At 39.1% G+C, this 19,466-nt stretch overlaps 2 protein-coding genes across 4 annotated transcripts; one reads left to right on the top strand and one right to left on the bottom strand.

The window, feature by feature from the left end:
• Positions 1–4,656: 4,656 nt before the first annotated feature.
• On the bottom strand, positions 4,657–5,843 carry LOC146632835 (mast cell protease 1A-like). Of its 2 annotated transcripts, XM_085353599.1 has the most exons (5): positions 5,783–5,843; positions 5,562–5,709; positions 5,347–5,482; positions 4,907–5,170; positions 4,657–4,818 (listed from the first exon to the last, which is right to left on the bottom strand). In XM_085353599.1, exons 1-5 carry the CDS (start codon positions 5,841–5,843, stop codon positions 4,657–4,659), a joined length of 771 nt encoding a protein of 256 aa, XP_085209725.1. The 2 variants fall into 2 exon arrangements, with proteins under 2 accessions (XP_085209725.1, XP_085209724.1); XM_085353598.1 differs by having other exon boundaries at positions 5,562–5,840.
• Positions 5,844–9,837: 3,994 nt separating this feature from the next.
• On the top strand, positions 9,838–17,774 carry LOC146632834 (keratin, type II cytoskeletal 8-like). 2 transcript variants are annotated; one of them, XM_085353595.1, is made up of 10 exons: positions 9,838–10,149; positions 13,582–13,790; positions 13,914–13,974; positions 14,440–14,535; positions 15,041–15,205; positions 15,798–15,923; positions 16,007–16,150; positions 16,278–16,354; positions 17,452–17,498; positions 17,656–17,774. In XM_085353595.1, the coding sequence occupies exons 1-10, from the start codon at positions 9,838–9,840 to the stop codon at positions 17,772–17,774; spliced, it is 1,356 nt and encodes a 451-aa protein (XP_085209721.1). The 2 variants fall into 2 exon arrangements, with proteins under 2 accessions (XP_085209721.1, XP_085209722.1); XM_085353596.1 differs by having other exon boundaries at positions 17,452–17,502; positions 17,669–17,774.
• The last annotated feature ends 1,692 nt before the right edge of the window (positions 17,775–19,466 follow it).

Genomic DNA, 19,466 nt, shown 5'->3' with positions numbered 1-19,466 from the left:
AGAACATAAGACCGTCGTCTGTACAAATGTAAGTTTACCAGTCACAAAAATTGTCTTCAGAAATACCCATTAGAAAACCGTGGAATGATGTTCTGTGAGAATATGATGAAATATATCCATCATATTATAGGATATTAAAATAGGGAGAAATGGAATGAAAAGGAATGCAGGACTTTTCGTGACTGTTTGATATCGGTCTACCTCTTAACCGATCAAATCTGTGGTAGCAGTTTTAAACTCGGTATGACCCAGGTTGATAGAGGGTGCCCAGTCTGAATTGCATTCCAGCATTTTGTTGGCTAGTTTACCTACAAAACACAACCAACATTAACCCGCAAAGCCACAGTAAATAAAGCAGCATAGCGCAACAAATTAGGTTTAAATCATGCGACCGGCTATGGCAGTTAATAATACAACCGCTTCTTGCCATTCTAGCTCACCACTTGTACCTACAATCCTTTGCGGTTTTACTCTGGAAATGACGTCACATAAATAATAATAACAAAGGTCAGTCAAATGGACCAATACGGTAAGGCCATAATGATGCACTTGGTAAATTAAATCCGTTGGGCATGTTTCTTGGCCTTCACACAATAATTCTGATGGCTAAAGAACTAAACGGGACAGTAAGTAAGCTTTACTCAATTTTTTTTAGGCAACGAGTTTGTATAGTTTTTTTTTAGTTCTGGGAACTCATTAGATTTTACAGTGTAGAACAGATACCACAATAGTTCTTATATAGACAGGAATCAGAGAAACTAACAGTAAACCCCTTGCCTGCAGTTTAGACACCAACGAAAGAATCGACCCAGACAACCTTTTAGCATAAGAATGGAAAATTTACTGAACTTAAGTGCAGAATAAAAATGCACAAAAACACTTTTTTAACCCAAATGATATCACAGTTACTTCAGCAAATCTAATTTTTAAATTAAATTATAGCCTTTGAAATTATATTAAGCAACGCAATATTAAGTTATCACCCTTTAGGGGTTAACTCACTGATACCTCGTTCAAATGTACTGATTTTACGCAGTATGCTATGTAAATTGCTATGGCATGTGCCACCCTAAAATAATCTCTTGCCACCTGTAATGCCACTCGAGTTTTGCATATAAAAATGTTGTTTATCAAAATAAGCTAGCGTTTGATCCCCTTTGATCCAAGCTACAGTTAACAGAGAATATAATTTCTAAGCACAGGTTAAGCTCAGTTGGAGGAGCAGGCCGGCCTGCGCCCTTTTGATGCATGTCCCCCCCTCTCTCTCTCTCTCTCTCCCCGCTTTCCTGTCATTCTGTACTGTCCCTAACAATCACATCACCAAAACCTAAACTGGAAAACACTAGAAATGACAAGACTTGTGCAGGTGGATGAAAAAACTATGAAATACATGAATTCGCTAACTTGACTATGACCTGCATGAAATCCTGAAAAAACACTTAACCTGACCTCAGGGATGGATCACAGAAGACGTGACACTGACAAAGAGAAACACAGGGCTTAAATACATTGAGCGATAACGAGGGGAATGCTACACAGGAGGAGAGCACAGCTGGGAGTAATTTGACATGACAAGACCAAGAGGAAGCAAAACTCAATACAGTGACATAGGACACAGACTTTCAAAGTAAAACAGGAAACATAACAGACGTGGACTTGACTAGGGGAGACAGCAACCATGGAACACAGAAACCAAAAGACAAGAAAAGATAAACAATGTCAAGTTGAAGGGAAGTTATGAACTATTTCTGAGATACAAATAACACCAGGATCCTTTGTAGCTGACAGCTGGTAACTGTGCAGGGGCGGGTCTAGCAAAGTTTTGCCCGGGGGCCAGGTAGGGCATTAACAGGGAAAGGGGGGCACAAAGAAATACTTTTCTTTCTCATTTTCATTTAAAATGTCTCACTTTTAATAAATAATTACCTGAATGTTACAACCAAATTTTTTATCTGATGTAACATGTATAGAAATCATACTTAAACCAACAATACAGTGTACATCACTGTCACCACAGCATTTGTTTTCATTCAAAGGCTTTATGGCTTTTCCTATAATACCTGGTGGGCCGGTCTCTAGTCAAAATGCCCGGGCCGATTTTTGGTCCCAGTCCAGCCCTGTGCAACACATTCATATGATGCAACATGCCACTGTGAGTTTAATCTTGTTTAAACAGTTTTCTTGCTCAATAGCTATTAATTTTATGCTGAGTATTATATAAAATAAGTTACGCGTAATGTTAACTTACTGTGGTTTGAATTTCAGACTTTCACTAATTTTCAGAAGCGATGTCAGATTGTTTTCCTGTTAAATTTAGTCATCGTTCGTAGACCACAAGCAGCAACATCCGTCAGCCTTATCACCAGATCACCACATCCTAGACATGTTGATATTTGCTTGACTCTTAATCTCTTCCTGGTTTGTCTATCTTTCTGTGCTAGGGTCTGTGACCACATTCTCTTTCTTTAGTCTACATGTAGATAGTAATATCTACTTTTCTTTGCTGATAGATAATATTTAGATAAATCAAATGAATGTTAGGTGAAAGTCAAATTGGTCATAGTTACCAAATATTTTAGAAAATTGTAGGGTGCAATGCAGTAACTTTGTCTTTAACTTGTAATCTGTGATTTTTACTCATATTAGCTTCTTAACAAAGAAGAAGATGAAGATTCTCACATGCACATTTACACATACAGCCTCAAGTTGATGAGTGTTTTAAACTGATAAATCATCAGCTTTGTGATCAGCACTTTCAAGTTTGTAATAAAACTGGTCATAAAGATAACAGATACATTCGTATTACTAGTGCTTCATAAATTCTGTATAGGAGAAAATTAAAAGAAAAAAGAAAAGAAAGAAAAGAGATGGATGACTTGACTGCTGTTATCTATTGCACTGCTAATTGCTGTCTGTCTAGTAGAACTGTTAAATGTAAGCTGTTTCTTTTAAGTCGGTGTGAATAAACTTTTGCTTTAACCCCCACAACCACTGTGGATGCACTGTGGCACAGATAAATTAGAACAGACGTAGGTGATAAACTAGGTGGGTGAGACATTCAAAGTAAAATTTTTATTTAGGTCGCACCTATCAAGATAAATATCACAAATGCTTCACAACCAAAATGTTAAAACATTCAAACTAGTGCTGGCAGTGTTAATCTCGTTAAATTACGTTAACGCCATAACCACATTAACGCGGCAAATCTCCGTTAGCGAGTTACTGTGGATCGCCCGGTGCGATCAGTACTACTTAAGATGGCGGATCTGCGCCAGTCTTCGCTGGATCGTTGAGCTATCAGTCAACTTGTGCATCTGTAAACCTGAATCTTTAAAGCTTTTGTGATGATCTCACTAACCTGACCTTTTGCGTGTAGATCGTTTATGGAACCTGATTACGAGAGGAGTGGCAGAGGAGGAGGACTTGGAGCTTTTGTACAGAGAGTGTGGAGCACCTTTTCCCCTAACCCTGTTTCCCCACGGACCCTGGCGACCTGGACCCCTTTCCCCTGCACATTGTATATAGCCACTTGGTGATTGTGTTCACTGTAAATAAACGCACTGTCTTTTGCATAACAGAAAAACCTGGCCTGCGCCTGAGTCCCTTCCAAAATCCTTATCAAAATCGTTCAAACAAACAATTACTAAAAGCAAGTTTTAAAAGAGGCGTTTTTAGCTGCTTTTTGAAAGAGACCACCAATTTCACAGATCTCAGGTGCAGAGACAGAGACTTCCAGAACTGTTTATTTTCTGAACTTTTTTGGATCTCTCTCTCTGGCTATAGTTAAACCACAGGAACCACAGTTTCCAGTGTTCTCACAGTCACACTGAAACGAATGCTTTACAATTTTTTTTTTTTCATTTAAAACATTAAATGGCCAAGGATTTAACAGACATTTGTCATTTTCTGTCCACCACATATGAAAAAGAGACTTATGGTCTAACATGCCCAGTCCATCCATCCATTTTCTTTACTGTGTATGCAAGCAGGGTCTCAGCAGCCTGGAGCATTTCTCACATAATATTGTGTGAGAGGCAGGGTACACCCTCAACAGGCTGCCAGTGCATCAAAACATGGTGTAGGGTCTGTAACTTACAATATAAAGGATCTTGAGGCAACTGTTGTTGTAATTTGGTGCTGTATGAATAAAATTTAATTGAACTGAACTGAATGATGCACTGGTAACCAAAGAAAAGACTCTCACAGAGGTAAAACAGGGAGACTACAAGCCACATGAGAGTTGCCAGTTTACAGTCACAAATTACTCGATGTGCATGTCTTAAAATTAAAAGTAGGTGAAATAAAACTGAGCACAGAAAAGCCCCAGAAGATTCTCACGGTGACATGACTATGTTAACCACTGCAGCACCGGCTCACAGGAAATTTCTGTGCAAACCAAACATCAGATATGAATGTGCTACAAAAACAAGTTTGTTTGTTTTTATCGCTAAAAAACATCAGTGAAACCAAACTAACTGAAAAAATGACACATGATTTGAAAGTAGCGTCATTATTTTTTATTTCTAATTTAAGAGCAAGCAGGAATATCTTTGCAATACAGGAGAGATATCTGAAGCTATTTTACATTTATCCTGCAGTTCACATACAGTATTATAATGCCAGATATTGCAGATTGCACATTGTTACAGTGTATACTTAGCATTGCTTTTTTTTCAGAATGTTTTTGATCCAGGAAAGGTGCTTTGATATATCTGTATAGACGTTGGGCCAATTTGGGTATTCACAATTTCTGTATATGTTGAAAGACACAACACCGACCGCTGTTCCATTGCACACCAGAGGGCCACCAGAATCACCCTGTAAGGAGGAAGACACTTGTTTTATTTATCTTCTATTTAACGCTACAAGTGAAGTGATACTTTCTTTAAAAGAACAGAGGACATACCTGGCAGAATCCATTCTTTGTGTCAGATCCTCCTGCACAGATAACACCTTTTGGAAGAGTAACTTTGGCTTTCAATTTTCTCTTACAGACATTAAGGTCAATAAGAGGCACATCTACCCATCTCAGCACATCAACAGCTTTGCCATTGGTTTCTGTGAAACCCCATCCAGCCACCTGACACTTTACATTGTCTTTTGCTTTAATCTCCTTCCTTGCCAGTTGTATCGGTTTCACTTTCTTGTCCAGTTGAAGTTTCCTCGAGAGCTAGAAGAAGCAACAAAGGAAAAGAATAAAAGGACTGATAGAAACCAACTCGGTACATTTCTGATCTTATATCAAGTCTTTGGTGAAGTACCAAGTGGAGTTGTTGAAAGCAGTGATGCAGTTGACCTGTTTTTGATTGTGACTGTAATGATTCACATTCAAAGATATTTACTTACTTTGAGGAGCATGATGTCATTACCAGACTCAGCTTTGTCATATTGTGGGTGCTTGCATGTCTTTACACTGTATCTCATTTTGTTGTTATTAACCTTCTTCAGGTTGTGGGTTCCAATTACAACCTCCATAGGAGAACTGAGCGAGTGAATATTAAGTAGGTGTTAGCTGGGTTTTTTGAGAAAAACAAATAAAAGTTCACAGCTTGTTCACTTACTTTTTGTAACAATGTGCAGCCGTGAGCACAAAGTCTTCACTGACAAGAAATCCTCCACATACGTGTTTTCCATTGATCTGCACAGAAGCCATATACTGCATTGAGTTCTGTGGGACATTTTTGCCATTTATGATTTCACTTCCATGCCCTGCAAGAGTAAGAGGAAAAAAGTTAATGTAGGATTTTTTCAATAGATAAGTACTTACATTTTGCAATCTTACCATTTTGTCCAAGACATGTTAGAAGATAGAGAAACATAAGATCGTGCACAGCATGCATCATCTTTTCAGCCTTTCGTCTTTGAGGTGTTGAGTCAGACCCTGATATTCAGACTGTGGTTTTCATCTGCTTGCCCTTGACTTCTTACTTATATCGTTTCTGCATGAGTGCAACCTTTAAAAGGATCGCTATGATGAGCCTGTGCGGTCAGTCAAACTGTGAGGCATCACAGACCATACTAATGTTTCAGTAAATACAACGCCTGTGGTTGTGCTGCCTGGAAAGAGCATGTTATGAGGCGCTTGTGACATTTTTTTCCTCCTGCATCTATTGAGTGTTTTTCGTTTAAATGCCTCTCCAGGCTTTCAAAATGAAAAACTTAAACCTTTAGCCTGTTTGTGGGTTGCTATCACGGCAACGATAAACCCAATGCTAGATGAGTAGATGATGAGTAAGAAAAGCCACACATACAAGCTTTAGGTTTGACTCTTTGCTCTCTTGCAGTTTCTTACAGCTTCTGTTCTGATAAAACGCTTAAAGTCATTGAATCAGTCAACAATATAAACAAACAACAATGCTTATTTATTTCAGTAAGTAATCTGCATGTTGAAAAGGGCAATGAGGCAGTGATCTTATTGGCTGTTGGTTCGAAGACTTTCTTGTTTATGAAATGTGAAAATGAAGTCGGGTATTTGTAAATAATTTTCAGATAATAAGAACACATAAGGAAGTTGGAATACTGTGGAATAGAGTAATATATGATGCATGAAAGTAGCATTTACCAAAAGAATTGCAGTCAAACATTCTTAACCAGTCTGTTATTATTATGTACTAGTATCAATGTGAAAAATGTAGATGCTGATTTGGACATTTTTTATGTTTATAGGGATTTTTTTTAAATCAGTGTAACTATCTACATGTTCAATAAGCTCATTTGTCTTTTAAAGCAATGTAAAAAAGAAAAAATCTGCATTGTCCTTTTTGCATGCTTTTTGGACAAAACATGGGAAACAAAAGCTAAATTAATAAGGGTGTAACTGTAAACATTACAAAAGGTGAGAGCAGCATTTAAAATGAAACTCTGAGCAAACACAACCACACAGAATGACTCAGCATGATCATAATCAGATCACAATCTGATTGGTGTTTTCTGATAAGTGAGGTTGTGGAAATAAGAACTTTGTCAAAGGGGATGGGCATGTAGAGGTTTTGCTATTGACTGTTCTCTCTTGTGTTCTCTCTTCATGCATACCACCAGATATGTAGCCACATCAAATGAATTTAAGGTGACTGTGAAGGATGTTTAAAAAAAACAGAACAAAGAAATGTTCTTTGGTGCAGAGCGCCATGATGCAACACTTAAACCGAATCTAAACCACAGTTTCCAGCAGTAGCGTTAAGGGTTTTGTCGTGAGCATGCCTGTATCCTCTCAACACAGCCTGGAGCTTGTCAAACTTAGAGTCTAGCATGTTTTTTAGGGTTTTTGCACAGGTGCATTGTGGATACACCTCTGGCCTCGTGAAAAACTGTCAGGAAACCATGGTGCTAAACACAGACAGCATTAAAAGCAGATGTAACCACCACAATTTTCTGAAATCTTGATTTGACATTTCAAGATTAAAAAAAATTCGGTCTGCTCAACTTGTCAGTCACAAGTCATTAGCCAATGAGCTTAACACTGACAATCCTCCTTTCTTAAACATCGCATGATGAAATTTAGAAAATAAACTTAATGTTTTATTCAGTGTGACCACAAAGAAGTGACTGAGCCTATCAGCTAAACAGGAAAGTGTCGGGTACATCTGTGTGGCAGGCACAGGAGGACCCAAGGCATTAACTAAAGGACTGAGCTTTATGGCTGTTACTTAGAAACTCAAAAATCAATCCAAGACGCTCACCTGCAGAGGCCAACAGTGAGATCAAGTAATCCGGAAGCCAACCAGCTTGCCAGTGACTGAAATAGAGGAACTCTGGAGGCTGGCGTTGGGAGAAGAAACAGGACTCTTCTGGAGACTGGCGAAGAAGTGGGAGGAGACAATGGTTTGACAGAGGGCTGGCATCAGCAGTAACGGTGACCTTCTGGAGGCAAGGCTGGAGGTGAACAAAACAGGTGGCAGGATGTGACACCAGCCGTGGTGACAGTGACTGAATCACTCTGGACACACAAACTGACAGGGTTGGCCAGCAACTAAGCTGGAGTCCTACCTTTAGCCAGGCAGAAGGCCGGCATCGTTGGGGGTTGGGGCAACCGTCTGGAGGTCAGCAGCAACGACAAAATCGATGGGACTTTATTTTTCCAGCCTGTAAGCTGCTTAGATTATAATAACCTGTGTTTAGCTTACAGAATGTTTTATTTATTCTATCTGTGAGGCCAGAGGGCTGAACAAGATGCCACTGGTTCTGCCTCACTGCTTTGAAATCAGTTAAAATCTGTGCATTTGTGGAAACAGAGCTAGCATAAGCAAGTATCCAAGTAACCTTATGTAACTTCTGTGATCATGTTAACAAATTAGGTTTTTCTTACCAACCACTTTGGCTAAAATGTGTGACACAGAGGAGTTAGAGTGGCATATGAAAAGGTCAGCCGGTCGTCCTGTGCTTCCTTTTCTCTTCTCATCTCTCAGCTGCTCACAGCAAATGGTTGGCCCTCCCTGATCCAGGATCTGCTGCAGGTTTCTTCTTGTTAAAAGTGTTTTTCCTTCCCACTGTCACCAGGTGCTGACAGAAGATTGTTTCATTGTTTAGGTGTCTTTTCTTATAAAGGTTCAGGGCTTTTACGTTCCAATATCCTGTTTTTGTGATGTGGTACTACATAAAAGTGAATGGAAATGAATTCCAGGCTCCAACTTTTTCAGGTTAATATCTATGAGAAAACTTGGTTGACCGAACATACAAACTTTACCCAGTTTTTCTGCCAACTCGCCACATTAATTTTTCCATTGATATTTTAATTTCACTTTCAGATATTGACTACAAACGTTTTTTTTCTGTGAATTTTAGGTGTTTTCTTCATGAGATATTTCTACTTTCACAAAAGGTTCAGTTCTAAAAATATCCCTCCAGCACTCCTGTCTGTCTGCTAATAGTTTATACTTTGATGATAAGTACTGATGTAATAATGTTATAGAGGTCCTCAGCCAGGAAGCATCGCAGCAAAGTGAAGATGCCCATGCACGGTGCAGCAAGATGCATGAGGCTACCATCCTTTCTGCTTGTCTTTCTGTAAAAGTCACCACGTCTCGCTTATATTGAGCAGGTTTAGAAGACCACAGAACACAGCAATGTACTTCAGTGTTGCTCTATGTTCCAACCGATGACCTCTTTCTATGTCTGAAATGTGACTTGACAAACCACTGACACCACAGTTTCAACAGCCGAGTTAACGTTCCCACCAGTTATGAAACTAGAACAAACAGCTGTCTAAATTATTTTCAATAAATCTCATAATTGACCCAAATTATATATTTAATTTGAAGTAGTAAGTCACAGAAGAAAACTGCATTAGAGATCAACACTTTAACACGTATAACTGGCTTGCTGCATTAGCAATGTTTGGGCCACTGAAACTATGGAAACACCAACATGTTCTCAGGTCAGTTAACCTTCTCGAGGCAATAAAGTGAGAAAAAAAGTAGGAAAACTGACACAAAAACATGAAGATTGACCTTTTGTCTTCAGTGTGTCACATCAGCAAAAGGGGAAGTTCACAATTTGTCCAAAGTCTCGTCTCCTCTTTAGATTGTTAAAATGCTGTAAACTAAGAGTTTTTTGGCCTTAAATTGTAAACACTGGATATATTACACCACAGCTCTGTTGTGTCCCTGCTTCTCTCCTCCTCTTCTGGCTCCACCCTGGGGAGGTTTAAATGGTCATGAGACACCTGAGACACCTTACTGTGTTCAGACATCCTGCACTCACCTGTTTCACTTCTCTTTCTGCTTCTGTCGTCCATTTTCTGCTCAGTCCAATTCAAATTTCATCATCTCTCTCTGTCATCTCCAGCCAATCCAAACATTTATCAGCTGTTTTTCATCTAATCCTCCATCTCGCTTCATCATGAGTCTGAGTCGTACCAAGCGAATCAGCTCCAGTAACTCAGTTCGGAGCAGCAGCGGCTCCAGGAGGCTGAGTGGTTTCGGTCCAGTTCAGGGAGGTTTCAGTGGCATCTCCCTCAGCAGCAGCTCTCTGTATGCGGGCACCAATGGGCATCACCACGGCCTGGGGGCTCCGCTGGCATCCCTGTCCGTCAACAAGAGCCTGCTGGCTCCTCTTAACCTGGAGATCGATCCAAACCTGTCCATGAGCCGAGCCCACGAGAAGGAGCAGATCAAGAGCCTCAACAACCGCTTTGCAACCTTCATAGATAAGGTAAAGAGACCTCTGCTGAGGCTGGTTCAGAAATTATTACTAAGTATTTTGATAATTTATGAAGAAAATATACATTATAGTTTTCAAAGTTTTATCATTCCTCTTATCTAAACATCACACAGCTGTAAAGTATAAAAATGCATCTTTATGTTTAGATTACTTCAGAGTGGTACTACTACGAGGACTAAAAAGCTCGAGCAGCTTCAGCTGTAACTTCTTCAGTTTGAATGAAAAACTGACTCAATGTAAAAGGAAATTAAGCTACTGTTTTATTCCAATTTCAAACTAATTATCTACAGCAAGTTCAGTTTACACTTGTTTTTCATGCAGCAGAGGAACATAACACTGTCTAGCTCAAAGAACTGTTATAAAGATATAAAGTGTTCAGCCAGGTTCCGCATTAGTTGCGTATATTTTACAATTTTATATTTCATTCAAGTTTTTAAATGACATTTATTTTTCATTTTGTGTATTTGTGACTCATCCCTTTTCTCACCACCAATATTGTGCATTTATTTCCATTAATTTGTAGTATTAGAATTTTTTAAGCCTTTTCTTATTTATTGTGTTCAGTCTAAAGTTCAGATCAGTCTCTTCTTCTTGCTGTTTAGTTTTGTCCAAATTTACAGGAGAACATTTATAGGAGATGGTTAAACATTATTGGGCTGGCAGCAGTAATCACTTACACATTTTTTTTTTTAAAATACATTTGTGGAAAAGCTGTTTTAAGGTTGCATCATCGTGGCTTTTGCAGCTATTTGTAAAATTCTTGTTTATGAACAATGCAGATGAACTTTGACATGCCCAGGATATCAAGATTGTGCATTTATGAGTCTGTGGATTTATTAGACATGTTATGAAAAAGCTGCAGTCTTGTTGGCTAATTGAAAGTAGAAATAACATTATCGTGGGCAGCATATATAGGACCCTAAGTTTCTATTCTAAGTGTTATGAAAAAGCAAATAGGGGAGTAAATGTGAATGAGAAGATGCCTTGTTGAAGTTCCTGAAGGACACAGGCTGCACACATTTCCCACAGAAGGAGCAATCGGCCCTGTGATAACACTGGACATCGATACCCTACTTAGGGAACATCTCTGCTTTCTCACGGAGTAGGTAACACTTTCACAATAGAGGCTTTGTTGGCTTCTCACATCAGCGGAGATTCACTTCAGGCGTACAGAAACAGAGAGCTGAGCTGGACGGAAGCCCGTTTGTCCAAATGTGCAAAATAAACCTCCTGTTTTTTTGAGCTATGTGAATGTTGACATAGTTTCCCAAAGAGAATGTTTATCAGAAAGGTTGTTAACAATCTTTGATATTCTCTGATGTCCTGTACCTCTATTACTTTTGTGCACATTTAAAGAAATGTACAGAGAACTTTATGCCCAAAAATATGCAAATATTTTTGTGAAGATTCAATTAGTGAATAAAACATATTAATAATAAGAATTTTTATTCAGTTCAATGAAGACATCAATAACAATGACATCAATGACAAATCTAAGGTAATGATTTAATACCTCTTGAAGTAGCTAAAAGTGTGTAAATTGTAGCTAAAAAACTAAAAGATCACCAAAACATCTTCATTTTAAATGCTTTTGGAGTTTATTTGATATTTTGTGTGTGCAGTTCTGCAGAGCTGTAAAATAAAACCAGACAGTCTATCCACCGAATAAGACAAAATATTGTGAATGTTCATAGAAAACATTTGGAAACACCGTCCATTCGTCTCCGTAAATGAGATGGCTTATGTGACTTCCCCCACACAAAGAGTCTTTGTTCTTAGAGACCTTCTGTTGCAGAAGCTCACGAGAATCAACCTGGCTTTTAAAAGATGTCTAGCCCAGTTTTCCCCTCTTTGTTCATTTATCCAAGATTGGATTTCTGCTTAACCTGGGATTAAAATCTGGATGTTGTAAAATGACCCCCTTACAGATGAGGACAATTACTAAAATGCAAAGTTGAGTGAATTGATAAATAAACAGACCTTGCAGTGACAACTATAATCCAATCCTACTTAGGAGGAACTGTTTAAATTAAACATTAGTGAGCTGCTTCTCTCATGCAGAGAAGTAATTAGTGAAATGCATCAGGAAGACAACGTCTCACTTGTTGTAAGACAATGACTCCAGTTAAAGCTGCACGTCAGTGAACATCAAAGTTGGAGTTAAACATCTGAGATTAAATGGTCATTTACTGCATGAATGTATGGCACTGGGATGCTGGATATTCAAGCTATCTGTCCCATTTCCGTCCCATTGAGTTCAATTTGTAACCTGATAGATCAGACTAGACACGGTATGGTTGTGTCTCAGAGGGAGGTTATTCTGTCATGAACAGAACACGGGCTTTGTGTTGGAAGGTATAATAGGCGCTGGATGTACCTGGCTGCAGGTAAGAAACACGAGCCGGGCAAGTACAGGGCTGGAATATATTCAGGTGTTGACACTGAGCTCGAGCTGGTTATCTGCTGGAGCTATGGCATTCCTCTGTGCCTTATTCTGGAGCTGCTGCTGATGATTGCAGTCTTTATTGGTTAAACAGATGGTTATTTTCTTAATAACAATAAGCAGTTAGTTGAAAATCTAAAGAGATTCAATGTAGAAGCAGAAATTATTTAAGAAAAAAGCAAAAACTCTATTTATTAACTGAAAGCATTTTTCTGAAGATTGTGAAAAACAAGGAGAAAAACAAGAATTAATTGTCAGCAAAAACAACAGTGTCGTAATACAGCAATGAAGCAATACATTACAATCCACCTATGTGCTGTAATAGCCATTTTCCAAATGTTAAGAAACACTGGGGGTAATAGTGACTTTAAAAGAGTTTAAATTCAATGATCAGTGCAGAGTTCTGCCATCTATGAAGAAAGGTGGCTTACGTATGAACATAGAAGTTGTAGCAGTTGTAGTTTGGCCACTGCACCAAAATTAACTGGACTAAAAGTTGGATTTTGGAAGAGAAGCCACCAATGCTTTCTGGACTGTTGGCTGCTGCCATGCTGTTTTGTTTTTTGTTTATTTGTTTATTTGTTGTTGTTTTTTTTGGGGGGGGGGGGCAGAAGTGACCCAAATTGGTCGAGAGGGTGGAGTGCTACTGGTCTATTTAACCAAAAGGAATCAACGGCACAGACATATGGGTCCAGTTCAGAGACTGTAATTAGAGGATAGCTGGTGCCCGTCTTGGAGTAATGAAAGCTCCACTAATAAGATGCCCACTGGAAGACCTGACTGAATCGGCCCAAACGACATAATGACATAGCTCTAGACTTTCCAAGAGTTGTTATGTTGATAAACATCTTATAATAGAGTCACTTTTGTTTTCTAGCTGTTCCTTCAATCCTGATGATCAGAAACAAAAAGTGCATTATGACAAACCTTCACCATGTCTTTGAAAATGCTAAATGATCTGGGTCTTCTTCCCTCACCAGGTACGGTATCTGGAGCAGCAGAATAAGATGCTTGAGACAAAACTGGAGCTGCTGCAGGGTCAGGGGGTCAGCCGATCCAATGTGGAACCCCTGTTTGAGGCCTACATGGCAGGTCTGAGGCGCCAGATGGACCTGGTCAACAATGACAAAACTAAGCTGGATGGGGAGCTGAGAAACATGCAGGGTCTGGTAGAGGACTACAAGCACAAGTAAAAAATGACACTTTAGAGTTTTCAGCTCAGGTGTACGACCTGCATGGCGGAGAACCTACACAGATATACACAGGTGTATGTTTTATTGTAATAAAATACCCTGTTCTCTCCCTGTCACAGATATGAAGATGAAATTAACAAGAGAAACAACCTGGAGAACGACTTTGTTATCTTAAAAAAGGTTGGCATATAGACACATCCGTTCATGTTCATTCATACAGGTGTGGCGAGTAATACAAGCCCCTCTATTGTCCTTCCTCATTGTCCAGATTTTCTCTCCTGTATTCTCACACGCAGAATCCATAAATAATTTAGCAACTTTCCTGTGCAGCTGTGCGAGCAGCATCTTGTGTCATTTCTTAGACATTACAGTAATCTCAGCAAAGATTTCTGACTTCATACTATAAGTTTCCCAATTTTTCTGGCTCCAACTTTGGGTCTCAAATTGCTCTTTAAAAGAAGTCAAAATACATTATTTTGGTGTCTGCACACATACCTTCAAAGTTTTCTTAATCTGAATAAACAAAATCCTGCTCATTGTTCTTCCTGATGACTCAAACAGGAGTATTTCCTCCAAGTGCAGGGGATTTTTGAACACAAAAATCAGTGTCTTTTAATCAGTTGTGTGTTTCCCTGTGTGTTTTAGGATGTAGATTCAGCCTATTTGGTCAAGGCTGATCTGGAGGATAAAGTCGGAGCTTTGACTGATGAAATAAACTTCCTGCGTAACGCGTATGAGGAGGTAAACATAGGTCCTCATGCTTGGCATAATCCTGGATTTGCACACTCTTCCTTTCTGGTTTCCAGTTGTTTCTCGGATAAAGCTACAATTTCCACTTTGTTCATTGTTCTGTTTTATATCATGACTCACTGGAGAGTCAACTTCAAAACACTGTCTGCCTTTGAAATGCTTTTTATGCCAACCTGCGGAAACATTTGTTGTTGTCAACTGACTTCTCTAGAGATCTTCATAATAAATTAAATTAAATTAATAAAAATAAAACACACTAAGTCACCAGAGAGATTTTCAGACCACTGAAGTATCACTGAAACAGGCCCAGACATGCAGTGTGTTTGTGTGTTAACATTGTGATTCCATATGCTGAGCATATTAGCAACACGTAAAATATTTTTATCATCTTTTTTCCCATGGGGTGGCACAAGTGCAGGAAGATGCATGAGACAATAGTTGATCTTGCGGGTTTTTATACTGACTGCTTCTCTTTGATTTCCCTCAACTTGACCAGGAGCTGCGTGAGCTGCAGGCGAGCATTAAAGATACTTCAGTTGTGGTGCAGATGGACAACAGCCGCAGTCTGAACATGGAGCAGATCGTAGCTGAGGTCAAATCTCAGTATGAGGAGATTGCAGCCCGCAGTCGAGAGGAAGCAGAGGCCTGGTACAAGAATAAGGTAAAGGAGAGAAAACAGGATGATCCCTGGACCAAAGGAGTGACGCTAACAACACAAGCGCTTTACAGTCACTTATTTAAGCGGTTGTCAGAGTTCCCCTGCATAAACATGTGTCCTGTCACGCTCCAGTTCTAGATTTTGAACTGTACAAAAGTAGCTTTTCCAGGACTCAAAGTAACTGTTTTAGCTCTTCTCCCTTTAAGACAACTTTCTCCTGACTGGCTGCCCCACACAAAGCTTCTGTGTCTGAGATGAAAACATCAGTAGCATTAGCTCACTGACATCCTGCAGAACCGATGGTTGAAAATAGTCTGAAACCATGTATCCAATTCAAGATGGAAAGGCGGGGTACACCCAGAGAGGTCATCAGTCTATTGCGGGCTAACACAAAAAAGAGACAATTCACACCTGTGTCTTTGGACACAGTACCTGGACAGAACCCACACACGCACAGGAAAAACAGGCAAACATCACACAGAAAGGTCCCAGGCATAATCTTCAGTGCTAACACTGCACGTCCACGATTCCCTCCTTTACATGAAATAATTTTCTTTTGCGGTCCTCGTACCATTCACAGCTATTCTATTTGCAGTTTGACCAAATGTCAGTCCAGGCCAGCCAGTTTGGGGACGAGTTTCGCATCGTGAAGGGAGACATCGCCGAGATCAACCGACTGATCAGCCGCCTGCAGAGCGAGATAGAAGCGGTCAAAGCACAGGTACACATGGAAGCAACATTAAACTCAGAAAAATGCATTTCAGGTCCCTCATGGATGATCTCTTGTTCCCTTCCTCTCTTCAGCGTGCCAGTCTGGAGAACCAGCTGGCTGAGGCGGAGGAGCGTGGAGAGCTTGCTGTGAAAGAAGCCAAAGCTCGGATCAGAGACCTGGAGGAAGCTCTGCAGAGATCCAAACAGGATATGGCTCGACAGCTCCGGGAGTATCAGGTGAGTCAGGAGAAGACATGGATGGAAAATATAAACTATAAGTAGAAACAAAGGATAGACAAGAAAACATAGAACATAAGTGAAATGAAATTATGTGAAGTGAAACTGATTCTGTCTTCACCTGCAGGACCTGATGAACTTGAAACTGGCTCTGGACATTGAGATCGCCACCTACAGGAAGCTGCTGGAAGGAGAGGAGGACAGGTGGTTATGGTTATTCCATTCAGACTCTACCACTGCAGAGAGTTCACCAGAATATACATCCTTCCAATCCAATAAGAATAAATTGCAAGGGGCTTATGTACAATGTTACTTGCATAATCTTATGTTTGCTGACTCTGACTAAATGTAAACTACTTCATAAACCATTTCTTTATTTATGCATACTCATGGATGGAGTATGCATGGATGTGTGTATCCTTGAGCCTGACTTTCACCATTATGACCATCATTAGGGTAATTTTAGTTCGATGCTTGATTTACTGGAATGAGATTGGCAGCAACATACCGGCACTGAGACTAAGAGTGATTAAATTAAAAATTGATATTATGGATACAAATATTCATATGATAATTTTGTAAATTAAACAGCTTCACAAAAATGTGACGTCGCTGTAGATGAGTGAATGAAGCAGTGGAGCTAAATTCTTTTTGGATTTTTTTATATACTCTGTTTTTGTTCCTGCGCCCAAATTTCCCCTCAGAAAACCTCTGAATACAAAGAAAATGTTGCAATAAATAACATTTTTTAATTTGTCGGTGTGCCACAATAATAATAATGTAGTTTAAATCTTAAATTAATAATTAGAAACAGTGGAAACAGACAAGGATCTGATTCCAATGGAAAGTTTTTTGTATTGCTAACAACTAGTTCCTGTTTGTCTTTATTGTGTGAATGCTGTAAGGTTCAGCTCTTTCTGCTAATGCCAGATAAACCTTTGTGGTGCTCATGACTTTTATACTTTTTGCTGATAAGCCATTTTGCAGCTCTTTGTTTCCCAGATGAAGCCGGAGATTTATCATGATTTATTCATCCACCCATTTTCTTCTGCGTATCTAATTCAAGGTCAACAGGGCTATCATACCCCACAGAGAGCGATAATAGAGACATCAGTGAGAACTACACCAGGATGAAATGAAACAGAATTTAGGTTAATGTTAGGGTAGAGTGCCCTCTACGGGTGGGAATCTGACACCACATGGTTACAGCCCAGGATGGAACAGAAGAGTTAAAGAGTCCACAAAAGTAGAAATATAAATAACCTCTTTTTCTTTTCTTTGTTTCTTTTTTGCCTCTGCAGACTTGGACAACAGTCTATCCTCAACATCCAGCCCATCTCCAACTACAGTAAGTGTCACACACTAAGGCAGTTTAGTGTATGAATATGAATGTTTTTATATGACTAAGCCCTTGATGCTCTGGACTGAGAGGTTACATTAATAAAGACAGAGAATTTGTATTTTATGAAATTCTGTTTTACACATCTTCATGTGTTTTTCTTCAGGTTTCTCTTCAAGTACTAAAAGCACTAATGGCTACCAAAGTGCCTCCAGCTCTCCTGCCCCGAAGCTGCTGATAAAGACAATTGAGACCAGAGATAACAGCAGATATAGCATTCACTGAGAGCACACTCACTGGTCCGCTCTGATTTCTAAAAGCTGTCTCTAAATGTGTGAGGGGCTCCACGGGACATTTCATTACTTTACTTAGAATAATGGAAACACAAATGATGTAAATGACAAAACCGAGTGGGAGTAGTGCTGGGGTTTGTTGTTAGTTTCTAATACTGTTAAGGATTTAAATGTGTTTAGTTTAGTGTGCTGAGTAGTCTAGCTTTAATCATATGGGGTTTTGATAACCACTGTGGTAGAGCGCTGTGTTATTTACTGTCTAATATCTACTGAGATCATAAGGTCATACGACTATTGGAGTTTAGAGTTTAGGATAGCTGGTTATAAAGAGATTTTTTTTATGCTACTATAAAGAACATTAACTTTCTTTATTTACAGAAGTAGTTTAGTTTGAGGGGGCTAAGTTACTCTTTCGTTGCTTTTAAAAAATAAAGTGATCATAAACAAAAATGTTCGTGAGTTTTTATTCTTTCCTGTTTCTGAAACTTCTGTAAAAGCAAAAAAAAAAAAATTCAAAGTATAACAAACACCATGCTAATCATGCATCACATTTGATTTATTTATATTGATGTCTCTGTCGCGTTGCTACACACAGACTCAGCATTTCAGAGGACCCACAAAAATGTGCTATTTTTATACAGTCAGCCCCATCTTCCCCTTTTTCAATGTAATTAAGCATCACTGTTACAAAAGACCAAACAATATTACAGCATGAGCATGCACTAGCAGTTAAAATGAATATACCCAGAGTTAACAATATACAGTATCTGAAAATACCAGAGCCCCTGCTGAGGTTAGAGGTTTGTCCCATGGCAAAGTAAAACAAACAACTACATACCTTTCAATCCATCCATCAAGCTTCATCCAGTTTAGGGTCGCTACTTCTAGCAGTTAAAAGTTTGATTCAAAGTAATAGAAGGAAGTTCTGCCACAATACGTATTTTAAACACGCCTGTAGACGTCACTATTTTATTACTACATTCAATTTAATATAAATGTTATCCAACACATTAAAAATGCATAGTTAGAATCACAAAAAAGCCACCCATAAGTCAAAATTTCCGGTTATTACAAGGGCTACGTTTTTGACTGTTTTACAATCTTTCCAATATTTTCAGTCCTACATTAAACTTCCGGGGGCGTGGAATGGAACGCAAAAACGTTTTCTATTTTCTATTCCGTATTTAATAGCTTTGCTCGTGTTCAATTAAATACCAAAAATTAGTGATGGGTCCAGCAGCACTGACCCACCAGCGCATGTATCAAGCTCACAGAGCGAAGCCTGTATCGGTGCGTGTGTCGCTTTAAGAAAAAGTCACGTGATCGATACAGCTGCTGTATCGCTCATTGCCAACGCACTAAACTGTGTTTAAAAGGTACCACATCTGCATCTGTCAACGGAATGAGTCACCACCAAAAAACAAAACAAAATTACTCTCGCAAAGAAACAGATAATACACATCTCTCCATAAAAAATGGAGCCCAAAAGAAAAAGAAAAGTTTCTGCTGTGTGGGATCATTTCAATCTTTTAACTGCAAATAAGGTAACTGTCTGTCTTTGTTTCAGTGTAATCTATCAGAATAGGAAAAACAGCAATGTGACCTGCAGTGTAAAGTATTTATTTCATTTTATGCAGGTTAAATGTCGCATCTGTTCTGCGGAGCTTTCTTACACAAACAAAAG

The sequence above is a fragment of the Diplotaxodon limnothrissa genome, linkage group LG5, assembly GCF_057381915.1.
Source record: "Diplotaxodon limnothrissa isolate DT_005_m linkage group LG5, D_limnothrissa_male_GT1.1, whole genome shotgun sequence".
NCBI classification, from domain to species: Eukaryota; Metazoa; Chordata; class Actinopteri; order Cichliformes; family Cichlidae; genus Diplotaxodon; species Diplotaxodon limnothrissa.
Note: the sequence above shows the minus strand (reverse complement) of the source record. Positions and strands in the feature narration are given on the sequence as shown.